The 22,571-nt window shown below is 38.3% G+C and overlaps 2 protein-coding genes across 2 annotated transcripts in view; one reads left to right on the top strand and one right to left on the bottom strand.

The window, feature by feature from the left end:
* Positions 1-7,537, bottom strand: part of LOC139114639 (valine--tRNA ligase-like) — a 30,075-nt gene extending 22,538 nt beyond the window's left edge. The window contains exons 1-4 of the mRNA XM_070676476.1: positions 7,138-7,537; positions 6,177-6,255; positions 5,236-5,336; positions 4,681-4,814 (exon numbers count right to left, since the gene is read on the bottom strand). Of these exons, the coding sequence (XP_070532577.1) occupies positions 4,681-4,814; positions 5,236-5,336; positions 6,177-6,255; positions 7,138-7,473 (650 nt within the window). The 5' untranslated portion in view covers positions 7,474-7,537. The remainder of the gene's footprint in view (positions 1-4,680; positions 4,815-5,235; positions 5,337-6,176; positions 6,256-7,137) is intronic.
* Positions 7,538-7,592: 55 nt separating this feature from the next.
* On the top strand, positions 7,593-20,762 carry LOC139114640 (glutamate--cysteine ligase regulatory subunit-like). Its single transcript, XM_070676477.1, has 5 exons — positions 7,593-7,971; positions 11,266-11,470; positions 14,938-15,140; positions 16,295-16,409; positions 17,519-20,762. Exons 1-5 carry the CDS (start codon positions 7,855-7,857, stop codon positions 17,698-17,700), a joined length of 822 nt encoding a protein of 273 aa, XP_070532578.1. The 5' UTR covers positions 7,593-7,854; the 3' UTR covers positions 17,701-20,762.
* The last annotated feature ends 1,809 nt before the right edge of the window (positions 20,763-22,571 follow it).

The raw sequence follows: 22,571 nt of genomic DNA, 5'->3' as shown, positions 1-22,571 counted from the left end.
TGAAGATGAACCCGCACAGACTACATCCTTTGGACGTCTCAGACAGTCGTCCGCTCGCAGTGGTCTTACCCTCTCTGCTGCATACTTTACAGCATTTCTGCCGCCCCTCCAAACGGCTGACAACGTGCATCGGCTGATTTTGTGGATTGATGTACGAGGCAAGAGAAACGGTGGCCTCGACCTCTCTCACACTGGGCTGCGATCGCCCACAATAACCGCCAATGAGTTGTTTCCCGACACGCAGATGAAACATCTTATGGGTCAGCTTACTATCAGGGTGTACATGCTTGAAGCATATATATGCATTTACCAGGGCAACATCAATCAGGTAACATGCCAGATATGTCCACCATCTGTGGTTCTTGCGCCCAGTGTGAAAGTACTTGCGCTTCTGGTTGGCTCGGTCGACGCCTCCCATGTACCGGCGATAATTATACAGCGACAGAGGCACTTGTCGCCGCTCGTCTCCCTCCCCCACTGGCACGCACTCCAAGGGTGGATAGACCGTATTCAAGATCAGCACCTGAGCGTTACTATCCTGATAAGCAGTGATGTTAAGACGAGAGTCCGTTCTGGTCGTGGCTTTCATATCCCCAACAGACAGAGGAAGGCGCTTCCTCTTACCCGGCGGAATTAATTGAGGGGGCATGGTGCGACGATTACGGCGGTTTAAAAATCCCGACCATGTAGATCCCGGTCTCCATCAGCTCTCTAGCAGTAACGACCGTGCTAAACAGGCTATCACAGAATAGGCTGTGATTATATCCACAGAATGGCTGGACCAGCTCCATCGTAATTCTTTTCACCACACCTCGCTCCTGCCGTCTCCCATCAGTCCGATCCCGAAATTTCACACCTAGGTACGGTGCAAAGTTAGCGATGTATGCAGTGGTGGAGTCGCACAGCTGCCATATCTTGAAACCGTCTCGATCAGGCTTATGCGGTAATCTCTGCTTAAATTTAGAACGGCCCTTAAATCGCACCATGCCCTCGTCGATGGAGATCTCTCTACCCATCTTATAATTATTTACGCACCGGTCAACTATGGGCTCCATCCATGGATTGATTTTATACAGGGGATCCTCCTGACACCGACGTCGGCGGCGTGCCTCATCAGGATCACGACGTGGATCGTTCTCTGGGTCTGCCAGATGAAAGTATCGCATAAGCTGCTGAAAGCGACTGCGGGTAATCACAGTAGAAATACCCTGGTTTCTCAGAAAGGGATCGCTAGACCAATAATCCTCCACTGATGATTTACGGTCAACACCCATACAGACTAAGACGCCAATGAACGCCTGCACCTCTCGGTAGTCAGCGTTACGCCAGTATTTATCTATTTTCCTAGCGATATATCGCTGGTGGAATTTGGCGTATTTATTAGTCTCGTCCTTGGCCAATCTGATCAGTGTAGCTGGAATAAACTTAAAAAAGTAATCGAGCTCACGGGAGTGGCTGGGCAAGGTGAAAGTCGGTCCTCTCTCATGGTCAAAATCGGTCTCCTCAATATATTAGCATCGGTAGTCTCCGACATACGCCAGACAGGAGGGGTGTCATCCTCCGCCAACACAGCAGCAACGTCATCATCGTCGTCAGAGCTTGCCTCACCTACATACTGCCTGTCATAAAAGTCATCGTCCTCTGCCGCATCCTCGTCAACCTCCGAGTCGGACTCAGCGGTGATATCACCGTCGTCTGGGCGTCTGGGCCTGAACTTGCCCGTAGCGGCATCAAGGATCATATCTGGCTCAAAATCAGGTGGGCTATCCTGATAACGAACCCTCCGCACTATCTTTTTCGGCGGGGACATCGCAGCACACGAAACTATGGCAGGAGCGGGCTGGGCAGCCTCTGCTGATGACGAGGACTCAAGCTCTTTCGCACTGGGCACAGGAACCTCTCCTGACGCAGGATGAGGGCTCATAGTAGCAACAGGTGGTGTCTCTCCCGAGCAGCAGCCGGGGGAGAACCAATGGCATCAGCCGTCTCGTTACTCACTGTCTCACTAGCAGCAGCAGACGTAGTCTGTGCAGGTGAAGTATCTCCCACAAGAGCAGATGTAGTCTCTGCAGGTGAAGTAGTCTCTCCCGGAGCAGCCGGGTGAGAACCACTGGCGACCGGTGACCCGTCATCATCCATCCTCATCGGCAGAACGATCGCTCTTACGTTTACGCTTACCACTGGGTTTTTCAGCCGGAGATAGCTTCGCCTTACGGGAGCGTTTCTTGCCCGACTTCTTAGAACGTTTACTAGGGACATCACAGGGACTACGCCCGGAGACTCTGCATCTTTGAGCTTCAGTCGTCTGCTCGCCTTCAGAAAACTTTTGCGGTCCGTCAAGCTCATGTCTGGAACAGTGTCGACAGACTAGCAGGTCCCTCCCTTTTAAGCCACAGGGAAACAAAGCCCTGGACATGATTGGCGCAGGGGTGTTAATATATGCATCCACCTGTTATTATAATGGACCTACGGCAATCAGTCCACCAACCGGCGCTGACATTCCTACCCGTCATGTAAATTGCCTGTCCGCACCATTTGATATGCTAATAATACTCATTTGCGATGCAAATCCCTCGAGCACTTAGCATAACATAGTCAATGTCATTAGCATCTCAACTTGACATTCCGTCCAGCTGGGTACGTGGCATGCGCACCTGCCACCCAAGGACGTTGGCCCAAGCCCATGTTTAGTACGGGTGGGAAACCCGTATCTTTAACCTCATGTCCCTTCTAAGTACGCCTGCGCAGGGCGTATTGTCATCCAAGTCGGTGACAAGCCAACCCGACAGATCGCCCATTAAGCAGTAATGGACTGGCCGTCTCGTTCTTGTACGGCAACGAACAGTGCTTCAGCGGCTTGTTTAGGTCATAACCGTCGCCTGCCGAGCGGCTTACCCAACTAAGGCGGTCAAAGATGAAGGATGCCAAAATTGTCAACGGCTGTCTCGGCCTCGTCCGTTGGGCAAACATGGCTCCTTCAAATAACGTGGCCAGCACGTCTACGTCATCAGCGGTGATGACGACCCGTCATTGACGCCCGAGTGCGTAAAACTTGGAATATACCGACAGGTACCTCTACCTGAGTCGGTCATACTACGGTATAAACCAAACACAGGTCTGCCAACTCCCGTTAGACTCGGCCGTTAGCCGAACTTCACAGGGACAACATAGGCGTAACAAGTCGGTGAACAACGGTTCACGCACCTAACCGCAGCCGCCAAGTCGGTGAACAATGGTATCAAATTTTGAGGCCATGTTCGTGAATGGCAAGGCTGAGGCGGTGTGTTTCGTTGCACGGCTTGAACGTCTAGAGCCAAGTGCAGCCGACAACGTCCGACATCTGAGTGGGTAGTCTTTTCGAGAAGGTAACAAGTCGGTTAAAAGCGGTGGTTACCCTTCACAAATGTTGCTCAAGTCCGTTCGGATCAGTTCCATGTCAGGGACTAATCAAGCCGAGACCGTCAAATCCGTCCGCACTTCCCGTCAATCAGGACCAAGTCCGTGATTTTCGTCTCGCACCATTGGCAAAAAATTGCACCGCCAGCTGAGGCGGTCTTAGGCGGTTGCCTTACAGAAAGCCGAGTCCGTCAAATCCGTCCGCACTTCCCGTCAATCAGGACCAAGTCCGTGATTTTCGTCTCGCACCATTGGCAAAAAATTGCACCGCCAGCTGAGGCGGTCTTAGGCGGTTGCCTTACAGATTAGCGTTGCCGAGACGGTCAATTTCGGCCGCAATCTATGTAGTGCCTCAGAGCCAAGTTAACCCAAACTCCGCTAGAATACGTCAACGTGCTAACCTGCCAAGTACGCTACTCGTCCCCCCCAAAAAACCAGTCCCCCACCGGGGTGGGGGACTGGCTGGGTAGCTTCCGCACCTTTCCCTGTCGTTGGACTCTCTGTGAACCCATTTCGAGAGCAAACGCCGTTCCTCGCCCAAAACCTGTCCTCGAACGACCCCTAGCGCGAGCAAGGGTTTGCTACACGTAGTTCCGTCGACTAGGCAGGAAAGGGGGTACCAAAAGTAGCCCGATTTCCACCGCCTTGGCAGGATAACGGCCGTGGCTGCTCAGATTCTACCTACACCGAATTTCAAGCGGATTTTCACCGACTTGGCAGGAAAAGGGTTAATGATTTTAGATTGGTTTCATAACATTCCATGATCACTTTAATGTGATACCTCAACTCAAAATTGAGACATTATTAATTAAAGTACAAAAATAGTTCGTCAGATGACATGGTCCTTTTATGTCTGTGGTAGGTAGGAAAAAACAGCATAATTTGAACTGCTATTAACTTAATTTTATGCAAAATAAATTTCTAGCTGCTATCATTACCAAACAGACTTTTTGTCATGGTAATACTTTCATAATTACCACGTATTAGAAGCACAGAGTCCCAATTTTCCAATCTTGCATGCAACAATTTGCACACTACTCATACAATAGATGTTTCCAATCATGTCATTAACTTTCCATCAAAATTTTGTAAACAACAAAGGAAGGCTCACATAACTGTACTACAAATCACCCTGAATTTAATCCAAGCTTGAGAAGGCTGGTTTATTGGAGTCGTAGTTTTACTTTCAAAGACATCAAGCATAATTTCAGTACTGCGAAGGGCTTAATGGGTTGATAGCATGTGAATATTTACCAATATATCAGGATATCTGACTGTACTCACCATCTGGCAAGTGCATCTTGTACGGAACTGGTCAGTGCATGTCCTAAATGTAAAGATCCAGTCACATTGGGAGGCGGTATACACATCATGAACACCTTGGCTCCTTTGGCTAAGTCATCCTTCAATGAACTTCTCTGCAATAATCACACAGAGAATAATTAATTAGAACATTTCAGAGATCCAAATTAGATGAAAGCAGCTGTAAGGTTTCAGCAGATTTACAATCAGGGACAAAATTCAGGGAATTGTAATGATTACTTGATATTTATTATACTCTTAATGAACTGAAATTACATCATCCGATGGTTGTACTATTCTTTCCGGGAAGTATATGGCAATTGGGGATTACTGACAAAGATCAAAGTAACATATCAACAAATATTCTAAACAATATCTCACTCATTAGGGTAAGCTATAATTGAGTCACACAAAGCATACTTTTATCTTACTAAAACAAATATTGAATTCTGCCAAATTTTGGGTCACTGCTCAGGTGTCAACGTGTGATACAAAACAGTAAAACTCTACTGCCATCACATCACAAGGATCACTTACATTGTATTCTGGTTTGAAAAACTGCATATTTTCCCACCATGGATACCAGGCAGCTTCTACATACCTAGGACTGTATGAATCAGGCATTGCACATTTTGTATCTATGAATAAAAATAAATCATGATCACTCAATCTAACAGTCATTGCTGAAACTCATTGTTTACTTTACTGACAAATTATATTTTCCATATTCATTCTTGTCAAGTAAAGCATTTTGTTGTTTTGTCATAGTCTGGGTGCTTCTTCCTGTGGCACTGGGTTAATCTGAAAACTGTACCAGACTTATTGACAGTATAAATACACATATCATGAGGCTGCGGGTAATGCCTAGTATTATTCAAATTACTAATTGGAAGAGAGACATGGTAATTGGTTAAGCAGAATCCAAACCATCCTTTACCATCGATATCATTGATAGCATTAAAACCAGCATATAGTAATTTTTCGGCTCTTCATTTTCAAACAAAGAACATGACAACTGGTATTGATTTATCAAAGAAGGAAAGTTGAAGCATTGAACACTGAGTCACTCATACAGACTGACAACACAGATGAATGTTCTGAATTAGTGACAGAGAATATCATAGCTAATATGGTCTGCCAGAAATACTGCAATTGGTTTCTTCAAATCCTCAAATTCCATTTCTCTTGACTATATTTCCATATACTGCATCTCATGGTATTCTGGCTGTTCTCCCTTTTAGCTTTCCATTTGTTCTGCTCACTGGACAAATCAGATTTGTCAACCAGTCTGTTACAACATTGCTACTGACTACATTCACTAAGTATACATCAAAATCCTGTAACCAGCAGGAAGGTGTATTAAGCATTCTCAGAACATCATATTCCTACAAACACATTCAAAGGAATTCTTCAACACACTGGCACTACTGCCACATTTTGGTAAGTATTTGAAAAGCGAGAGCTATAGCTCCTCTCACCTTTTTTGTCTCCTGAAGGAGTTTGGATATCATACACTATCACTGCTTTTCCTTCTTTCTTCTTCTTGTCTTTCTTTTTCTACAATTTTAAAAGCATGAAAAGGTAGTGTTTACTTCAAACACTTTTTCAACCGGCTAGGAATACCACAATAGATCACAACACTGTCCACTAATGCCACTGGCATCTCATAAATGAATTCATTTTCTACGTTTTTGAAATAATTTCATGTAAAGTCAAGGCTTCTGATAAACTTGAAGATACACATGTGTGAAAGAACCTCAAATTTGAGACTTCCACATGATTACATTAAGATTTGCACAAATGATAACATTTTAATTTATGCATCACATTAACAAGTTAACCTGTTCACCCCCATTTCCTGTAAACAGGTCCACAATCACCATTGATAACAATGGGTTTGGGCCAAACCATGGTGGTGAAAGGGTTAAAGAACGCATACACAAGCACAGAAGCAGCAGCAGCAATATCTTACCATGGATTTTGACAGTGATACCATTTTATTTTACTAAGGTGACTCTCCAAGTAAATATCTATTATTGAAAGGCATATCAACATTAGTGAACTCTGTCAGTGCATGTATGTATTTAGGTATGTATACTGGTGCTCATTTATTTAGAAGTAAATTTAGTAAAAGCAGTTTCGCTTTGGTTCCAACTTTGTTTTTTCCTCATCTATGCATGTCTAAAACCTACATTAAATTTCTTTGGGTGCAGAAGGTTCTTGTGAAGATCTTTGTTTGCAAGATAACTAACAATAGCAGTTAAATAAATTTCTTACTAAATTCATTATCTTACAAAAAATAGTAAATAACTTAATTATTTTAAGATTTGAGAATTGCTTGCCCAAGCCGACAGAGCATGGAGGCAATCCGTCCAGTACCTCCGCTCCGTGCACTGAGCAGAACAAAGTGTGTGCTACTATGTATCTAAAGTATCTTACCTCATTTTGGTTTCCCTGTTCCTTTGCCTGTTTTTCCTGTTTTTGCTTAAACTTATCCAACTTTGCCTGTTTCTTCGCTTCCTTCTTCAACTGAGCGGCCGTTTTGGGCGGATCGCCAGTCGTGGCATTCGCATCGCCGGCACCGGCCACCACTGCTGCAGACGCCGCTGAAGGTGTGTTGTTGCCGGTTTCCATACCCTTGTATGATTTCTCGAGCTTTCCCACCGAATGAAACTTGTGCGAAGAAATCGCTCGGTATTCAGAGCAAATTTGTTGACTGAGAAGAGCCGACTGCTTTAAATGTCTCGTCAAATTTCTTGCAATACCATGCAACATATGACTACTTTTTCTTACAGATTGATTGCATGAGAAAATGAACTTCTGCTACCACGCATGTTCCTAAGCCTCGTTATCGCACGGAAAACCCGGAAGAAGTCTCCAGAGCAAACTAAATTCATCAAACTGAAGGTGTGATGGCATTAGATATACGGTTAAAGAAAGTTAATGCTTACCTTTTAGAGATTATTTAATGTAACATTTGATCTTTTACACTTTGGTTTGATTAATCAATAGATACCTTTACCTTGTCTAATGAACTAACTAACTTAAATCTACATTGAAGCCATGCTTCTCCACCCACTATTTTTTGAGAAAAATGGTTGAAACCAAAACCTACGAAGCCTTGTATTCACGTGATTGGAGACCAGAGCTGTCACGATGGCGGACTTCGACACACCAGTGATACCGTCAGCGACGAGTATTGTAATACATAGCGGTAATATTATAAACTGGAACCGCTTGAAGAGGAAAACCACGCGCTCCCCGGCTGAAGAGGTGAGTCCGCCTTTCAGGTGTCATAATTTTTTTGAGGTTTAGAGGAAGAAGGTCACTTTTGCGCTTATTGTAACTGTGTTTATTTGTAAACCGGTACAACAAACCAAAGCGTACCTGTACTGGGCTGACCCGACAACGGCCTCATTACTCAATTAGGGCACACAGCGCAATCAACAATGTTGTTCCTTTGTGATCCCGAAAAGGCACACTTCACTCTTTATCTACTTCGGTGCAGTGTTTCACACATTGCAGATGAGACCACGAATGTAGTTAAATGCTTGGCTGAGATGGGATGATTGCATTGCATAACCAAAACAATGACGGCTTACAGTAGTAGGGTTTATTTATGCAAAATGCAAGTCATGATGAAAAGCTAGTTATTGTTTTTTGTGCTTATCCCCTTTTCATGTTTCATGAATTTGTTTTAGTAATAATTTCTATATGATTGCGAAGAATAGATAAAGCCATTTGAATTCTACCAATACTCAAAACAATACTTGATATGCATACTGATAATGCAGGGGGGTTCTGATATTTTTTGGACATTTATAAATTCAAGATTAGATACTTTTCACAGCAACTCACCACAAGATGCTCAATATAAACTAGAAAGTTGTCCTGTTTGTGAGTTGCGCTTCATATCTGAATATGATCAATAATTACATATTCTTATCATGATGAATGAACTGATGAACAACACAGGCCTTTTCATCAATTCATCAGACACATGTGACCCTTCATTTTAACCCCTGAAATGTCACGATATAGCAGTCAATATTCTTGACTGTATATATCAAACTTGATCGCGAATGCCACGCTTTTCTCTTTCATGAATTATCATGGTATACATATACCAGCCTATGACTGGCTATTTATTGCATTACAAGGCCTATTATCATGATATTTACTTAATAAAAAACTTTAGTAAAAGCTTTATACCTGAGAAAGAATAGGTTTTGAATAATAATATAAACACCTTCATTCAAATTCTTTATCATCACTCATTCTGCAGAAAGGAAACTGCTTTGTCAAAAAAACTTCATCAAAATTCATGACAATTACCATTATTATTGTATTTAAATTAAAACATACAAAGCTAGGCACACGAGTAAATTGTTATTCTATTAATATATTAATAGGACAACATTTTTGTAATGATTGTCCCTATTAGTTTGTTGCATAACATTTCGATGATTGTAACGTCACAGCACACCAAACAACTGTCTCACAAACAATCATTTACAAATGATATGTTCAGTGCAAAGTGTTTATTAAATTTTTATGGAGACAGAACCAGTATTTCTTGAGATTTTTCTAGTTTCTTCATTCTGCATGTCAACTTCTATCTCCCTGGTGAAGTTATGAGGTGTCTTCCCTGAATAATTCAATTTGTTACCACAGTCAGCAGTCTTTTTGTTTTTTGTTTTTTTTGTGATTACAACAAAATTAACTGAAAATTAGAAATCATACACATATCTATATATATTACAAATCATACATATATGTGTATATATATATATATATATATATATATATATATATATATATATATATATATATATATATATATTATATTTTAACAAGTTGAGTCTTCATACAAAGATGTCGGGTAATGCAAAAATACTTGAAACATATCAAAAAAATCCTCCTCAATTATCCAAGTTACTGCCTTCAGAGATCTGTGAAACAGCTATTGATGATTATTTGTCTGTAGAAAATTAATATACTTGTAGGTACAATGAAAGTTTAATTTTTAAAAACATTATCATCATTCAGCATAGAAAATGAAAAAGACTGTACCCTGACCTTGATCAGAGACAATTTGGTGAATTTTGCAAGAAAGGAAAATTGCTGAGTCATTATTTTTCACTGACTTTTTGTTTATTTTCATAAAGACTACTTAACCAACTAAGTAGCTATAATTCCTCTTCCGGGTAAAGAATATAGGAACCATTTGAATGAATAAAATAAATCAATTCCTTGATCAAGAAAATCAATGAAGTATGAACAGGAAAGGTGTTACCATTGAAAAAGTGTCTCTAAATCCAACCGTGATAAATCTATACTGCTAACAATATGTCAATTCTTGTACATAGCAAGCGGAATGCCATGCACAAAATCAATATTCTAACTGCCATTGAATTCAAGGCTATTCTGAACATAAAATTGGTTTTTAGCAATTTCTAACCTTCATTGCCTTGCTGTGGGCAATTTTGAAATAATTGTTTACATTTTATTCACTGTCTCCAAAGCGACCTTTATGTACGCCAAGAAAACTAATAAATTGTCACAAAGGGAAACATGTAGGGAATGTAGACACGTACGCATAAAACTCAGTCAGCATGATATCATCATGATCAATAGTTTTCTTGTTTTCAAAATGTCAGAGTCATCACTCTCCAAGGTGCATTTATTTGACAGTGAGTCCTAACTATTGTACATACAATACCTCCTCAAATTTCTCTCGGCGTGATAAATTGTCAGGACAGTAATATGCCAGAGTTTGACTTTTAAGTATTTTTTAATGCAACAAAATTTGTTTTATGCCATTTCTAACTTGCAATATTTGAAGAGATATTTATAGCCAAGACAGAATAGATCTTTGCCAGAAGAATATTACCTTGAAATTCATATTTGGTATACATGGTGGTGGAGAAAAGGAGAGACCTTAGTCCTAAATTTTTGCTCAAATTTTCCACAAGAGAATTGTAACCATTACCTTTCAAATCATTGCCATGCTAAATATGGTACTGGAGAAACAAATTACCCAATACATGTATTGACCGACACTTTCAATTAAAAATGGCCGCCATCCGTTTATTAGCCCTATGCAGAAAAATTGAAGTTTTGATTTTCATAAAAGTAAGCCTATTAAAACTTTTTTAATCCATGAGCTCCAAAATGAGCACTTACAAGAGGTAGACCAAAAATGGATTGTGAAAGTTTTAGAGTTTGAATATCTGTACCAGAGGCACATTCTACTGTCAACTTCAATAATCTAGTTTAAAGGCTAGTTCATAAAGCTCCCTAATCCATCGTGGTTTCTCAGCTTACATTTTGTATCCTTATTATCCATGTTAACCCTCCTTACTGAATACCGCTCAAAGACACCTCAAGTAAGCTTTGCATCAGATCTCTATGGCAACTGCTTCCTGGCAGGGGATGTCACGTGTGAATGACATACATTTGAGCATCAATCAAACTCTTACCACCAAATTGTCCTTTTTAGTGTGTTTTCATGTGCCAGTTAGGTCTAAATTACAAAATGGAAAAATTGTAATTTTCTCTTCACAGCTAAATGTGAGTCTTGTTGCTACATTGAACAGCTGGTTAAAACATGTGGACAGAGATCATGTTCGAAATTTACAGAGTGTGGCATGCTTTGACACAAAATACATCGACAAGATTCCCAGCGAAGAGAGAGACTCGTTGAAAGTGACGGTAAAACTGTTTGCATGTAACATAGAGCCAGAAATGATGAGGCAAGCCCTTGACAGAGGTGAGATATATACTACATACAATACAATGTACTGTATCATCAGGAATCATGTACACACTATGATACCACACTCTGCCTATACAGAAATTTAAACTCTTTCATTGTTCTATTTGATACATTGATTATGTTAAATTCTACAAAAAATGTGGTCTGTTTCTAAAGTCTTTTATTTACGCCCAATAGTATATTTGACATTACCAATGTACTACATGCTTGATTATATTGTGCACAATCTTTAGCACTCAGACCATAATATGGACATGTACATATATTTTGGACTCATATCAAATATCAAATAGCTCCCTTCTGTTGTATGTAATTGTGAAATTTTATCCTTCTTCATACATAAATACATATACAGCTCCCAGCCTGACCAATGAATAAGCATTTCTGGTATGGCCGTATGCCTCCATGTTTTTGATACATGTACCTAGCAATACAGGGAACAGGGTTGACACAGCCATTGCATGGCAAATAATACCCTGTGGCAGGTTTTGCGGCATACATGTCACACTTTGAAATTAAATTGAAAGAAAGAAGATACATGTACAATAAATCTGATTGATGAGAGTACCACTGGTGAGCTAAATATAGCTCCATGGTTACCATATTTTCATTGGGCAAATAACAGTTTTGCAGTTTTCAGCAAAATTTTAAAACCATATGGTCAATTGTTCAAAAATGATAATATAAAATGCCTAGGCTGCCTGATTGCTGTTTCATATGCTACAAGTTAGAATGCCCGATTTTTTTTTGTTCTGTCTTTGATCTGTGGTTCCAAACTAATTGGACATGGTTTGTTTAGCCAACTTGTTGAGATGTTTGTGTATTCAGTATTTATTCAGGTATCCATGCACTCATCAAGATCGGTCATAGGTTAGCACGGTCAACATAAACTTCTGTTAGCGTCTATTTGCCTACCTGACTTTTTGCACCAAAAGTTAACATGTCACCTGACCACGTGATGTACAAGCTTGACGTGGTACATGTTTTACATAATAATTTCACTCATCCAGGCATTGGCATAAAACAAAGGAAAAATATCAAATCGAAAAAATGTAGGACCAATGATGAAACAGAATGTCAGAACTTTCATACATGTAAACATCTAAATGTTGACCTTTTCCACTTGGTCCTTGTGAAATTTCTACTGCAAAGTTTTGCGCCACTTTTGTGATTTTACTCATTTTAAAGAGGTAAGATGGCATGACCCATCAGAAATTAGTTCATAATTTGTAATTTGTAATTTTATTACTTCAAGTCAATGCATCCATAAATGGATTTTCATGCATTGAATAAAATACATGGACATATACAGAATAAAAATAAATAAATAAATAACTCAATAAAAAACCAGTAGTTAAAAGTTATAAAAGTACACATCAAAAGATAAGCATACAGCTGAACTTTTGAATTGTGAAACAAATCGCAAAGACGACCTGCAATAAAGACTTTAAGGAAACATTGCTGAATTCATATCAGAACATTCACATTGGATGATGGAGTGTATATAAAAACAGTCATTTTCTGATAGGACAAATTTTCCAAGTTATCTTGCTCATAATTAAAGCCACTAGATAACTTAGCAGTCTGATTTTTGTTCAATTTTGTGACCTCCCATCCTATGCCACCACTTGCATTTCATTTGTTTTGTTGGACCTTGTGACTTGAATGGCATGACAATACTGCGCTGGGTTACTTTTCAATTTATTCCAAATACATTGACATACAGAGTAGCAATAAAATCTGGTTGTCTGTGAGCTCCTGGTTTTATCGTTGCAATTGACAGAGACAGCTGTCTATTTAAGATGCCCTTGAGAGTTACAAAAGCCAACAAAATAGTTAATTGTCCTCTGTAGAGAGAGGTTACATTCTTGCCCACTTGTAACTGGTTGCTTTAATTATCTGTGGTAGTTTTAATTATCTGTTCTTCTGGATGAGGTGTCCTGGTGAGAGTGACAGTCACTATAAGTGTAAGACAGGTCACAATGACCGTGGAGAGGTATTAATGTGTTTGTATGCCAGACATCTGATCTTCAATAGACAGATTTTATTCAACCCTTAGACCTTGACCACAATACACATTTGCATCAATATATCCTGTATATAAATATTTAAAGAGAATAAGGAAGGACACAGGATGGAACTGCTCGTAACCTGAGTTTAAGGTGGCTTCCTCACCTGTTCATGTCAATTGCAAAAAATTTCAAAAGAATTAGCTTCACACTCTGATGGAAAGAATTGAAGGTTTTCCTTGCAGACTCTGTACAAATAAAACATTTTGTGTCATTTTCTGTTGTGTCGCATCTTTTTCCATGCAAGCTATGTTTATTTTTTGCAGTTTTCACATTTATCACCTGGCTCTTTGCATTGTAACTCTGGTATGGAGTAGCTATGGTTGATGGTGTTTGCAAAAATGTGAATTGACATATTTGTTGTGTCAAACGAGGCGTAGCGCCATCACGTCTTGATATTTATTGAGTTTTTCATCAGTGATAGATATCACAATGGTATCGTCATTCTATTTCTGTGTTGAAAATGATGTCCCATAAATTTCTTTCCTAATTACTTGCAAGTACACAGTACTTAGCATTTCATCTATGGAATGATATAGCACTGGAAGGAAGCTGACATTATTTTCTTCTTCTTGTACACTTAATTTCATGACTCTTTTTTGTACCAGTCTTTTGTAAAATCTATGAGTAGCTGTTAAATTCAAAAGCTTTCTTTACAAGGTGTTATATCAGATTTGATTGCTTGAAGGTAGAGTCTGTCAACAAGGTTGTTGTTGTTAAGTGTTTGTCCACAGCAAACATCTCATCCCAGGTACTATAATAATAATATCAGCTGCACAAACTACCCTCTCAGAGTGTCATGTTACCATTGTTAGCTACACATAGAACTGTGGCCAGGCTATCACTGTTTGTAACTCTCAACCTGCAAAAGGTCATCTTGTGTTTAAAATGCTGGTACATATAAGCATATTCCGAGTGTGAATAACGTTGCTGTAGTACACATTTCCCTTTGCAGAAGTCCACCTTGTCCACAGGAAACAATAGGGTTCTTACAAAATTTGTTGATAAATGGGTTAACACAAGCCAGCAGATAGTCATACAGTAGATTTTAAGTATTGAGACTTTTCATACATTGTGTAACATCTGTACCTGTACCCAGTGTAGTTTGAAACCTTTTTACCATTATGGTTTGGTCCAAACCTATTTGCTTGTTCTGTAGAGTTTGATCTCTACAGCAGCATTGCACAACAACCTGTGATGTTTTATGTCTATGTTGGAAGGTCATTCATTGTTTTTCCGAATGGCCCACCATAGAGCAACCTCTAGCTTCTCATTCAGGCCAGAATTTTTCACAAAATTTGTTCAAGTATCTGAGTACCATATATTTTGAAATGCAGTGACACTAGTGAAAAAATATCTTCAACAGCATTTTTGTCTTTCTCCATAAAACAGTATGCAGTGAGCTTGATGTCAACAAGGTTGACCTACTTCTCTTGTCCATGCCGGAGAGGCCATTGGAAGAAGATCTGACAGTGGATCATTTCAAACCAGTTTGGGAAGTTCTGGAAAATCTGGTGGATGAGGGGAAGATAGAGACCCTTGGGGTCAGTGACCTAGACAAAACAATGCTGGAGGAACTCCATGATTGGGCGAGGGTAAGTTGACCTGAACCAAAGGTCAGAAATCAAGCTGAGGATATTTTGTTTTCCTTAAGGCAAAAAGCCGTTCAGGGACAGCTTTCAAACAAAAACCAATTCACCATACTTTGGTAGTCTACAATATGCTCTGTGACTCAGTTTTACAGCTGTTGAGTATTCACGCTCTTTTTTTTTTGTCAAAAACTGAAAATTTCATTTTTATTCATAAGGTTGGATGAATAATGAGATTGGAAGCCCTTTGATTTCAAGTGTAGGTACCTAATAAATTTTAGCTTACTGCTTCTGTAATAATCCAGAACTTTGGACAGTGACCCTCATTTGCATTCTTGATCATGAAATACAACAGGTTAAAGTTTTCCCCTGAGTAAAGTACCAGTTAGTTTCAGTGTCATCTGTAGCTGTGTTATAGTGTTAGTTGTGCTGCGTCAGATTCAAGGGGTGAAGTCGAGTGTCTGACGCATCACAAATGACATAAATGCTGATAAGACACAAGGAACAGGCAATATTGGGTTATTGACTAATTTATCATATACCTGTCATATGCCTACAATTTTACCAACAATATATCCCAGTCTTATCACATATACTACGTGCTGGCTCAATGCCCTTTCATGCACAGGTTTTGCTTTTCGTACTTACAAATTTTGCTGGAACATGCAAGGATTTCAATTAAACTAGTGAGAAAAAGTGATCCAAGATTAACACACTATCACAGTACAAAGCTACCCAAAATATCCCTGTTTCTCAAACCCCTTAAAATTTTGATGTCATTTACATAATAGACAAAGAGCAGGAGCTACTTTATTTGTTTAATATAAAGCAAGTTGGACTTGTACATAGTAATTTTGGGAACACCCAAAACTGGTGACCTTTGACCCACCTACTTGGATGTTTACCGTAAAAGGATGCCATGATTAGGCATTACTGGCAGCGTATATGATAATCTGAGCAAGTATTGAAAACTGTCATTTCACACTGTAGTGAGAATAACAAGAAAATTACTTGTTTTCTTGAACAAAACATGAAAATATCATCAAAAATTATTGTCTTTTAAAATTACAAACTATGTACATATAATACTACCCTTTTGAGTACATAAGAATTTCACAAACCTTAGCTGAAATGCGGAATAAATGTTGTTGTTTACATAGATCAAGCCCTCAATCAACCAAGTCAATTTACAAGTTTGTTGTCAGATGCCACCAGATCTGACAGAATATGCCAAGGAAAAAGAGATACAATTGCTGACCCACTCTGATCCAAAAGGTATGTGAGTTCAGTTTCTTTTCCCACATGAACACTAGTAGGCTGTAAAGGGTTAATCATTGGAGTCCTCTTGATGAAAACAAAGTCAACTTCTCATTTATCAAATTATATTTAAATTGTGTATATCATTTGTGACACACCAGTCACTGGCTTGGTACATGTACAGTACAGAAAACATCAGGATTGGATTTCTATCGAGTATATGCAAATGTAGAGGCTCAAAACTGAGTGAATTTCAGCTTAGATTTTTTATTTTTAGAGAGGCAACTTGAAAAGCCTCCATAAAAACCCAATGCCAGTCACAAAGAACCACTGCAGAGAATGACCTTCGTTCTTAAACAGTAGTGTTTTGGGCAAAGTCCACCAGCTCCTGTACCCAATCTTACCTCTTCAGCCAATAGCTTATTGACCTGCCTAGGTGAAAGGTCAAAGTAAAGGTCACAGCAGTGAAATGGTAATAAGACATCACATTATGTAAAGCATGGTATGATTTTCTGACGGTTATACTGCAGTCATTTATAAAAGAGAGCCTTCTATTTTCTAATGTGAAAACATAAGAGTATTTAATAATCAAAATGTTTTTTAAGGACAACACCAGACAAACAAGTACAAACAGGTGTTTTGTATTATCAGTGATAACTATAATACTACTTTTAGGTTAACTGTAAGAGCATCTATTGAAAATAAACATTTTGAAAAACTCACTGACCAAAAACAATTGGTGGCAGGTTGTTTGGAGCTTTCAGTCATTACAACCTAATGTGGAAAACCTTCGCAACAAGATGGAAACTATACTCTTTCTATTATACAGCGTTTTATCATAAGAGTAGAATTATAGTTAGACTGAGAAAAATGTTAAATTGTAAATAAACAATAAAAATAATCATTTTCTGGATTCTGAAGATAAAATACAATTTTTTAACATTAATGCACTCATTGATGTTTCACCACCAGACTCATCAAACACCCCCATAACAAAACATTTGACAAAAATTCTCAGTGAAATATTATTGTAACTTCTAAACTGATATATAGAGAATACTTTGAAGCTGTTTCAAATGACATTAATCCTAGTATAATTTCCTTTCTCTCTCAATTTCCCCTGATAGACATTTTACCACCAAAAGTGTTCAGGGACCTAATGAGTGACACATGCCACCCAGAAGATGGAATGAACTGGTATCCATCATGGAGTCTGCGATATTCAGCCCTCGTGAAATGCCGAGGAATTATTAAGATGAAAGGTTACATTGCAAGAGCTCAGAGGCTAAGCCAACAGGAAATATTCTGAAACCTGTACAAAGAACCAAGAGAAATCTTGTTATTCCATTTATTAAACAGACTTGTTTCAAAAAATAATGTAAATTGTTTTTAAGAAGTTCTAGTATCCCAGGAAGAATCACAGGAAGTGATGTGCTGACGATGGTCATGGTATTGCATGAGTGTCTTTGTTAAAACCCACCACTACTGTATAGCATCAATTGTTCATTGCACTGTACATGACAAAACTGTCTCTGTTCACCTTGTGTCAATAGCTTGTTATGTTTCTCTCAGTTTCTCTTCTTGATAGAGGTATAAGTCAGTTTTTCAGTCACAAGTCAGTGTTTCTTTGATATTTTACTGACAATCTTAATGTGCATTGTTTGAGAAAATGAAAACCAGCTAAGATACACCATGCAATGATGTAGTTCAATATCAGCGTGACAATTTCTACCACTGGAAATTAACATGTATAGTTATTACTTGGCTTTTCTAGCCCTTTTCTGACTATCCTCTTCAAAATGTTGAAACTTTAAGCAACATCCCTCTTGCACTTGATTGTTATATTGTCCTTTAGTTTCTACAATAGATCTGTACAGAGTTCATGCATTGGTATATATGTGTCATCATTGCTTGATCTTACGCAGGTTTTTCCCATAAACTATTCACATAAATGTAATAGGTACAATATTATCATTGGCTAATCACAGCGATATTCAAAGTATACTCTCATTTATGTTTGAACAAGCTCTGAATCTAAGCGGAAAGACAGATTCAGTGATGGAATTGTACGGCATCTTGTACGTTTACTGGAGTCATGATGTGTAAAATGCAACACTCAGTCGTAAAACTGTAATACTTTTACTAAGTTTAATTCTCTTTCTACCAGTGACATTCACCAAAATACTACAAATCCAAAACAACAAACAATAACATAATATTTCAAACATTTATCCGTATTTTGACTACTCATAGCCCTGCTCAGATGGACCAAACAGGAGGTACATGTTACTAGTAAGAACGGCAATTTTATCGTAAATATGGTTTACTTTCAATGAAATTTGAAATTTTACATATGGCTCTTGCAGTCACTTGGAAGAGGAGGATTAATTTGAATGAGGGTGTAAATTACTGAAAATTATTGCTTTACTTGGAGGTCAATTTTGTGATCAAGTGGTCTTAATCTGGTATTTGAGCATAAAATAATGAACCTACTTGTACTTGGCATCCACACATATTTGATGCTCTTGGAAGCAAAAAAATGTTGTAACTTCTGATAAGGGCTTTAGACCCGGGCAGAAAGAAAGTAGGGACTTTGGTTTACAGAGTTGATTCAAATCAATGTCACAGTTCTGTCATGAATACAGTTCTGTCATGAATATGCAAAAGTATATTTTTTATTCTCTGTTTTTGATGACCTTTTGAATTAGTGCATTCAAGAATGATGAAAATGTGTCATCGCCTCATGTTATGATGCAAGCCGTGATGATATTTAACAATCTGACCAAAAGCTGTGCAGCAATACACAGAACGTGTGTCAGCAACAGTCAGTGCATGTTGCTTGCATTTAGAAAGAAAGCCACCATTAGACTGTCTTTCATCTTTCTGCTGTCATAACATTTTGGATGTGACATTCTAGTTAAGATTTCACGTCAAAGATGATTATTGTGTCCTAATTCAGCTGTATAAAAGTGATATCAGATAGTCTATGCAAAATTTGAAAATCATAGCTCATCAAAAATGTCATCACATGTAGTTTTAATACCGACAATCTTGCTAGACAGTAAGTCTGAATAGTTTCCGAGGGCCCCCATAGGGGGCGCCCTTTGAACTCTTAATCCTGCACACATTCTTTGTACATTTCTGTCAGTGATTTCCCTGAATGAGCTGAAATGCCTTGAAAACAATTGATCACAGACTGTACGCACAAAAGTTATTCATGCCTGTGTCAACAGACTTAAGTGTATATAAAATATTTGTAAAGTTGAAAATTCAGTGTACGATTTTCAGATACTATGAGATGAAATTCAAGAAGGGCAGCTTTCTAAACCTTACACAGAGATAAGGTAGTGCCATAATTTTCTTAATCATAACCACTTAAAATTCAAAACATTATTAGACAAAAACATGTAATATTGCTTGACCAGTGTACTATGCTTGTTTCTTCCATTCGTATGATACATTTTTCTTTCCTCAAAGGTACCTGTATTGTGAGATGGTATAGGAATTGAAGGTCAAAGGTCGGCTTGTACCTCATGTAACCAAGTGGTCATTGCAATGTATTGTTGTATGTTTATTTCATAGCATAACATACACATGTATTTTATAAGTCATACTGTTAACTTTTTCGCTAATTGTTTTCATTTTTCCTGTGAAAAGGTTTCTATCAGAGTTGAATTGTACTGAGACTGAAAGATCTGTCACTCGAGGGCGCTCTTTACGAGCGACAGATCTTTCTGTCTAAATTGTTCCATAATGCAGTCTTTGGTTCCTGAAGTAAATACACCATCATTAAGACTTAATGAGGCAGTTTAATTCTTTTTATGTAATTTTTTTATCTCTATGCCTTCTAAGAGGAAAAATGCTGAACACATAAGGGAGATTTGACGTAGGAACCTATGATGTCATTATTTCTAAATTGATATACACATCCATAGCATATATTACCGTAGACTCTCACATCCCCTTGCCGGCTTTACCTCAGACCATAATACCGCCCTCAGCAGTTGAGCTGAGCAAAGCTCGGCTCAGCGAGCTGGCAAAGCCGGCGAGGGGCTGTTAACATTTACTTTTTTGATTTTATTTTCGATTTTTTGATTGGTTGTGAAAACTCCACCCATACTTTTTTATTTTGCTGAAACCCAGCTGGCTTGGTGAGCCTAGCTTGCTAGAAAGACCGTTGAGGGCGCATCACCATATGATTGAGGATAGAGCTGCGTAGCGGACGAGGGGCTGTGAGAGAGTCTAATGTTACTGCTGAATTTTCGATGCAACTTGCGTCAACATTTCTCAATTTATTACATTTTTACATGTATGGAACTGTATAGTCTTTCTACTGGTATGAAGTAATAAATATTCCCTTGAGTCTATAAACTTTGTGTTGATTTATTCTCGGTTGCATTTTCTCATTTCCTGACCTACTATTGCTATTTTAATAAGGCCAAAAAAAATAAATTGTGCTGTTCTGATAACATGGTTTTCAAAAGTAGGGTAGGTAGGTCGGCAGGAATAATAATTTTCCAAAATATTTATAATCTTAAATATGCATTTTTCAGGGGTTCAGAGCGGTCAAACACTGGCCACAACATTTCCAGAGAAATGTATCTTACATATAAAAGGAAAAACATAAAAGACATCCTTGTTCTAGCAAAAATCAAATGCCAAGTAATGAACACGTGATTTTACGGGTTTTTTCTTTCTTTCTTTTTAGCTCCGCTGTCAGCGACGCAGAGCTTATCAAATAGGTTGATTTTCCATCGTCGTCCGTCGTTGTCGTCTGTCAACAATTGCCTTCTCCTCTGAAACCGCAAGTCCAATTGCTTTGAAATTGTATATGCAGTTCACTTGGGGTGACCTCACCTAAGTTTATTCATATCGTGGTGAAATTTGTATTTTTGGGCATTTTTTGCTATTTTTGGTAAAAAATCTTCTCTGGTAAAAAAGTCTTTAAAAATCTTCTTCTCCAAAACTACCGGTTAAATAGCTTTGATATTTGGTACATATGTCCCTCGGGATGATCTATTTCAGATTTGTTCAAATTGTGCAGAAATATGCAAATTTGCATTTTTAAGGCAATTTTTGCCATTTTTGGTCAAAAAATGTATTTCTCAAAAAGTACTGGTCTGATAGTTTTGAAATTTGGTATACAGGTTTCTATACATGAACTAAGTAATATATATTGAATTTCTGATGAAATCTGTAATTTTGTATTTTTGGGGCAATTTTTGCCATTTTTGGTCAAAAAATGTGTATTTCCAAAACTACTCATCTGATAGCTTTACAATTTATTATACAGGTTCCTACAGATGAACTTAATGATATTTATTGAAATTATAATGAAATCTGCAATTTTGTAGTTTTGGGGCAATTTTTGCCATTTTTGGTCAAAAAATGTGTATTTCCAAAACTACTCATCTGATAGCTTTGCAATTTATTATACAGGTTCCTACAGATGAACTTAATGATATTTATTGAAATTATAATGAAATCTGCAATTTTGTAGTTTTGGGGCAATTTTTGCCATTTTTGGTCAAAAAATGTGTATTTCCAAAACTACTCATCTGATAGCTTTGAAATTTGGTATACAGGTTCCAATAGATGAACTAAATGATATTTATTGAAATAATGAGGAAATCTGCAATTTCGTATTTTTTGCAATTGGGGCAATTTTTCCATTTTTGGTCAAAAAATGTGTTTCTAGAAAAGTACTGGTCTGATTGCTTTGAAATTCGATATGCAGGTTCCTACACATGAACTTTATTTGATCTTTTGAAATTATGATGAAATCTGCAATTTTTATTTTTGGGGGCAATTTTGTTGCCATTTTTGGTCAGAAAATTTTATTCTCAAAAAACTCATCAGATAGCTTTGGTTGACATGTTCTTGGGGATGATCCGATGTGATATATTCAAAGTATGATGAAATCTTCAATTGTGTATTTTTGCAGCTATTTTAGCCACTTTTTTCTAGCCACTGCATTGACCTATCAAAGATTTCCATCTCCTTCATCAACATGTGTCAAAAATAGTTATTCTCTTCATAAACACAGCGGCTCTATATCGGCCGCTAGGTCGCTTGTTTTTCACTTCCGTGTAGCTCTAAAAAGTTTAGGGTCAGCAGGTTAAAAATAGGGTAGGTTGGGTTATCGGAACAGCACAATTTTTTTTTGTTCGGCCTAATATT

This window comes from Ptychodera flava, chromosome 16 (genome assembly GCF_041260155.1).
Source record: "Ptychodera flava strain L36383 chromosome 16, AS_Pfla_20210202, whole genome shotgun sequence".
Taxonomy (NCBI): Eukaryota; Metazoa; Hemichordata; class Enteropneusta; family Ptychoderidae; genus Ptychodera; species Ptychodera flava.
The sequence above is the reverse complement of the archived record's forward strand: the minus strand, read 5'-3'. Positions and strand labels throughout refer to the sequence as shown.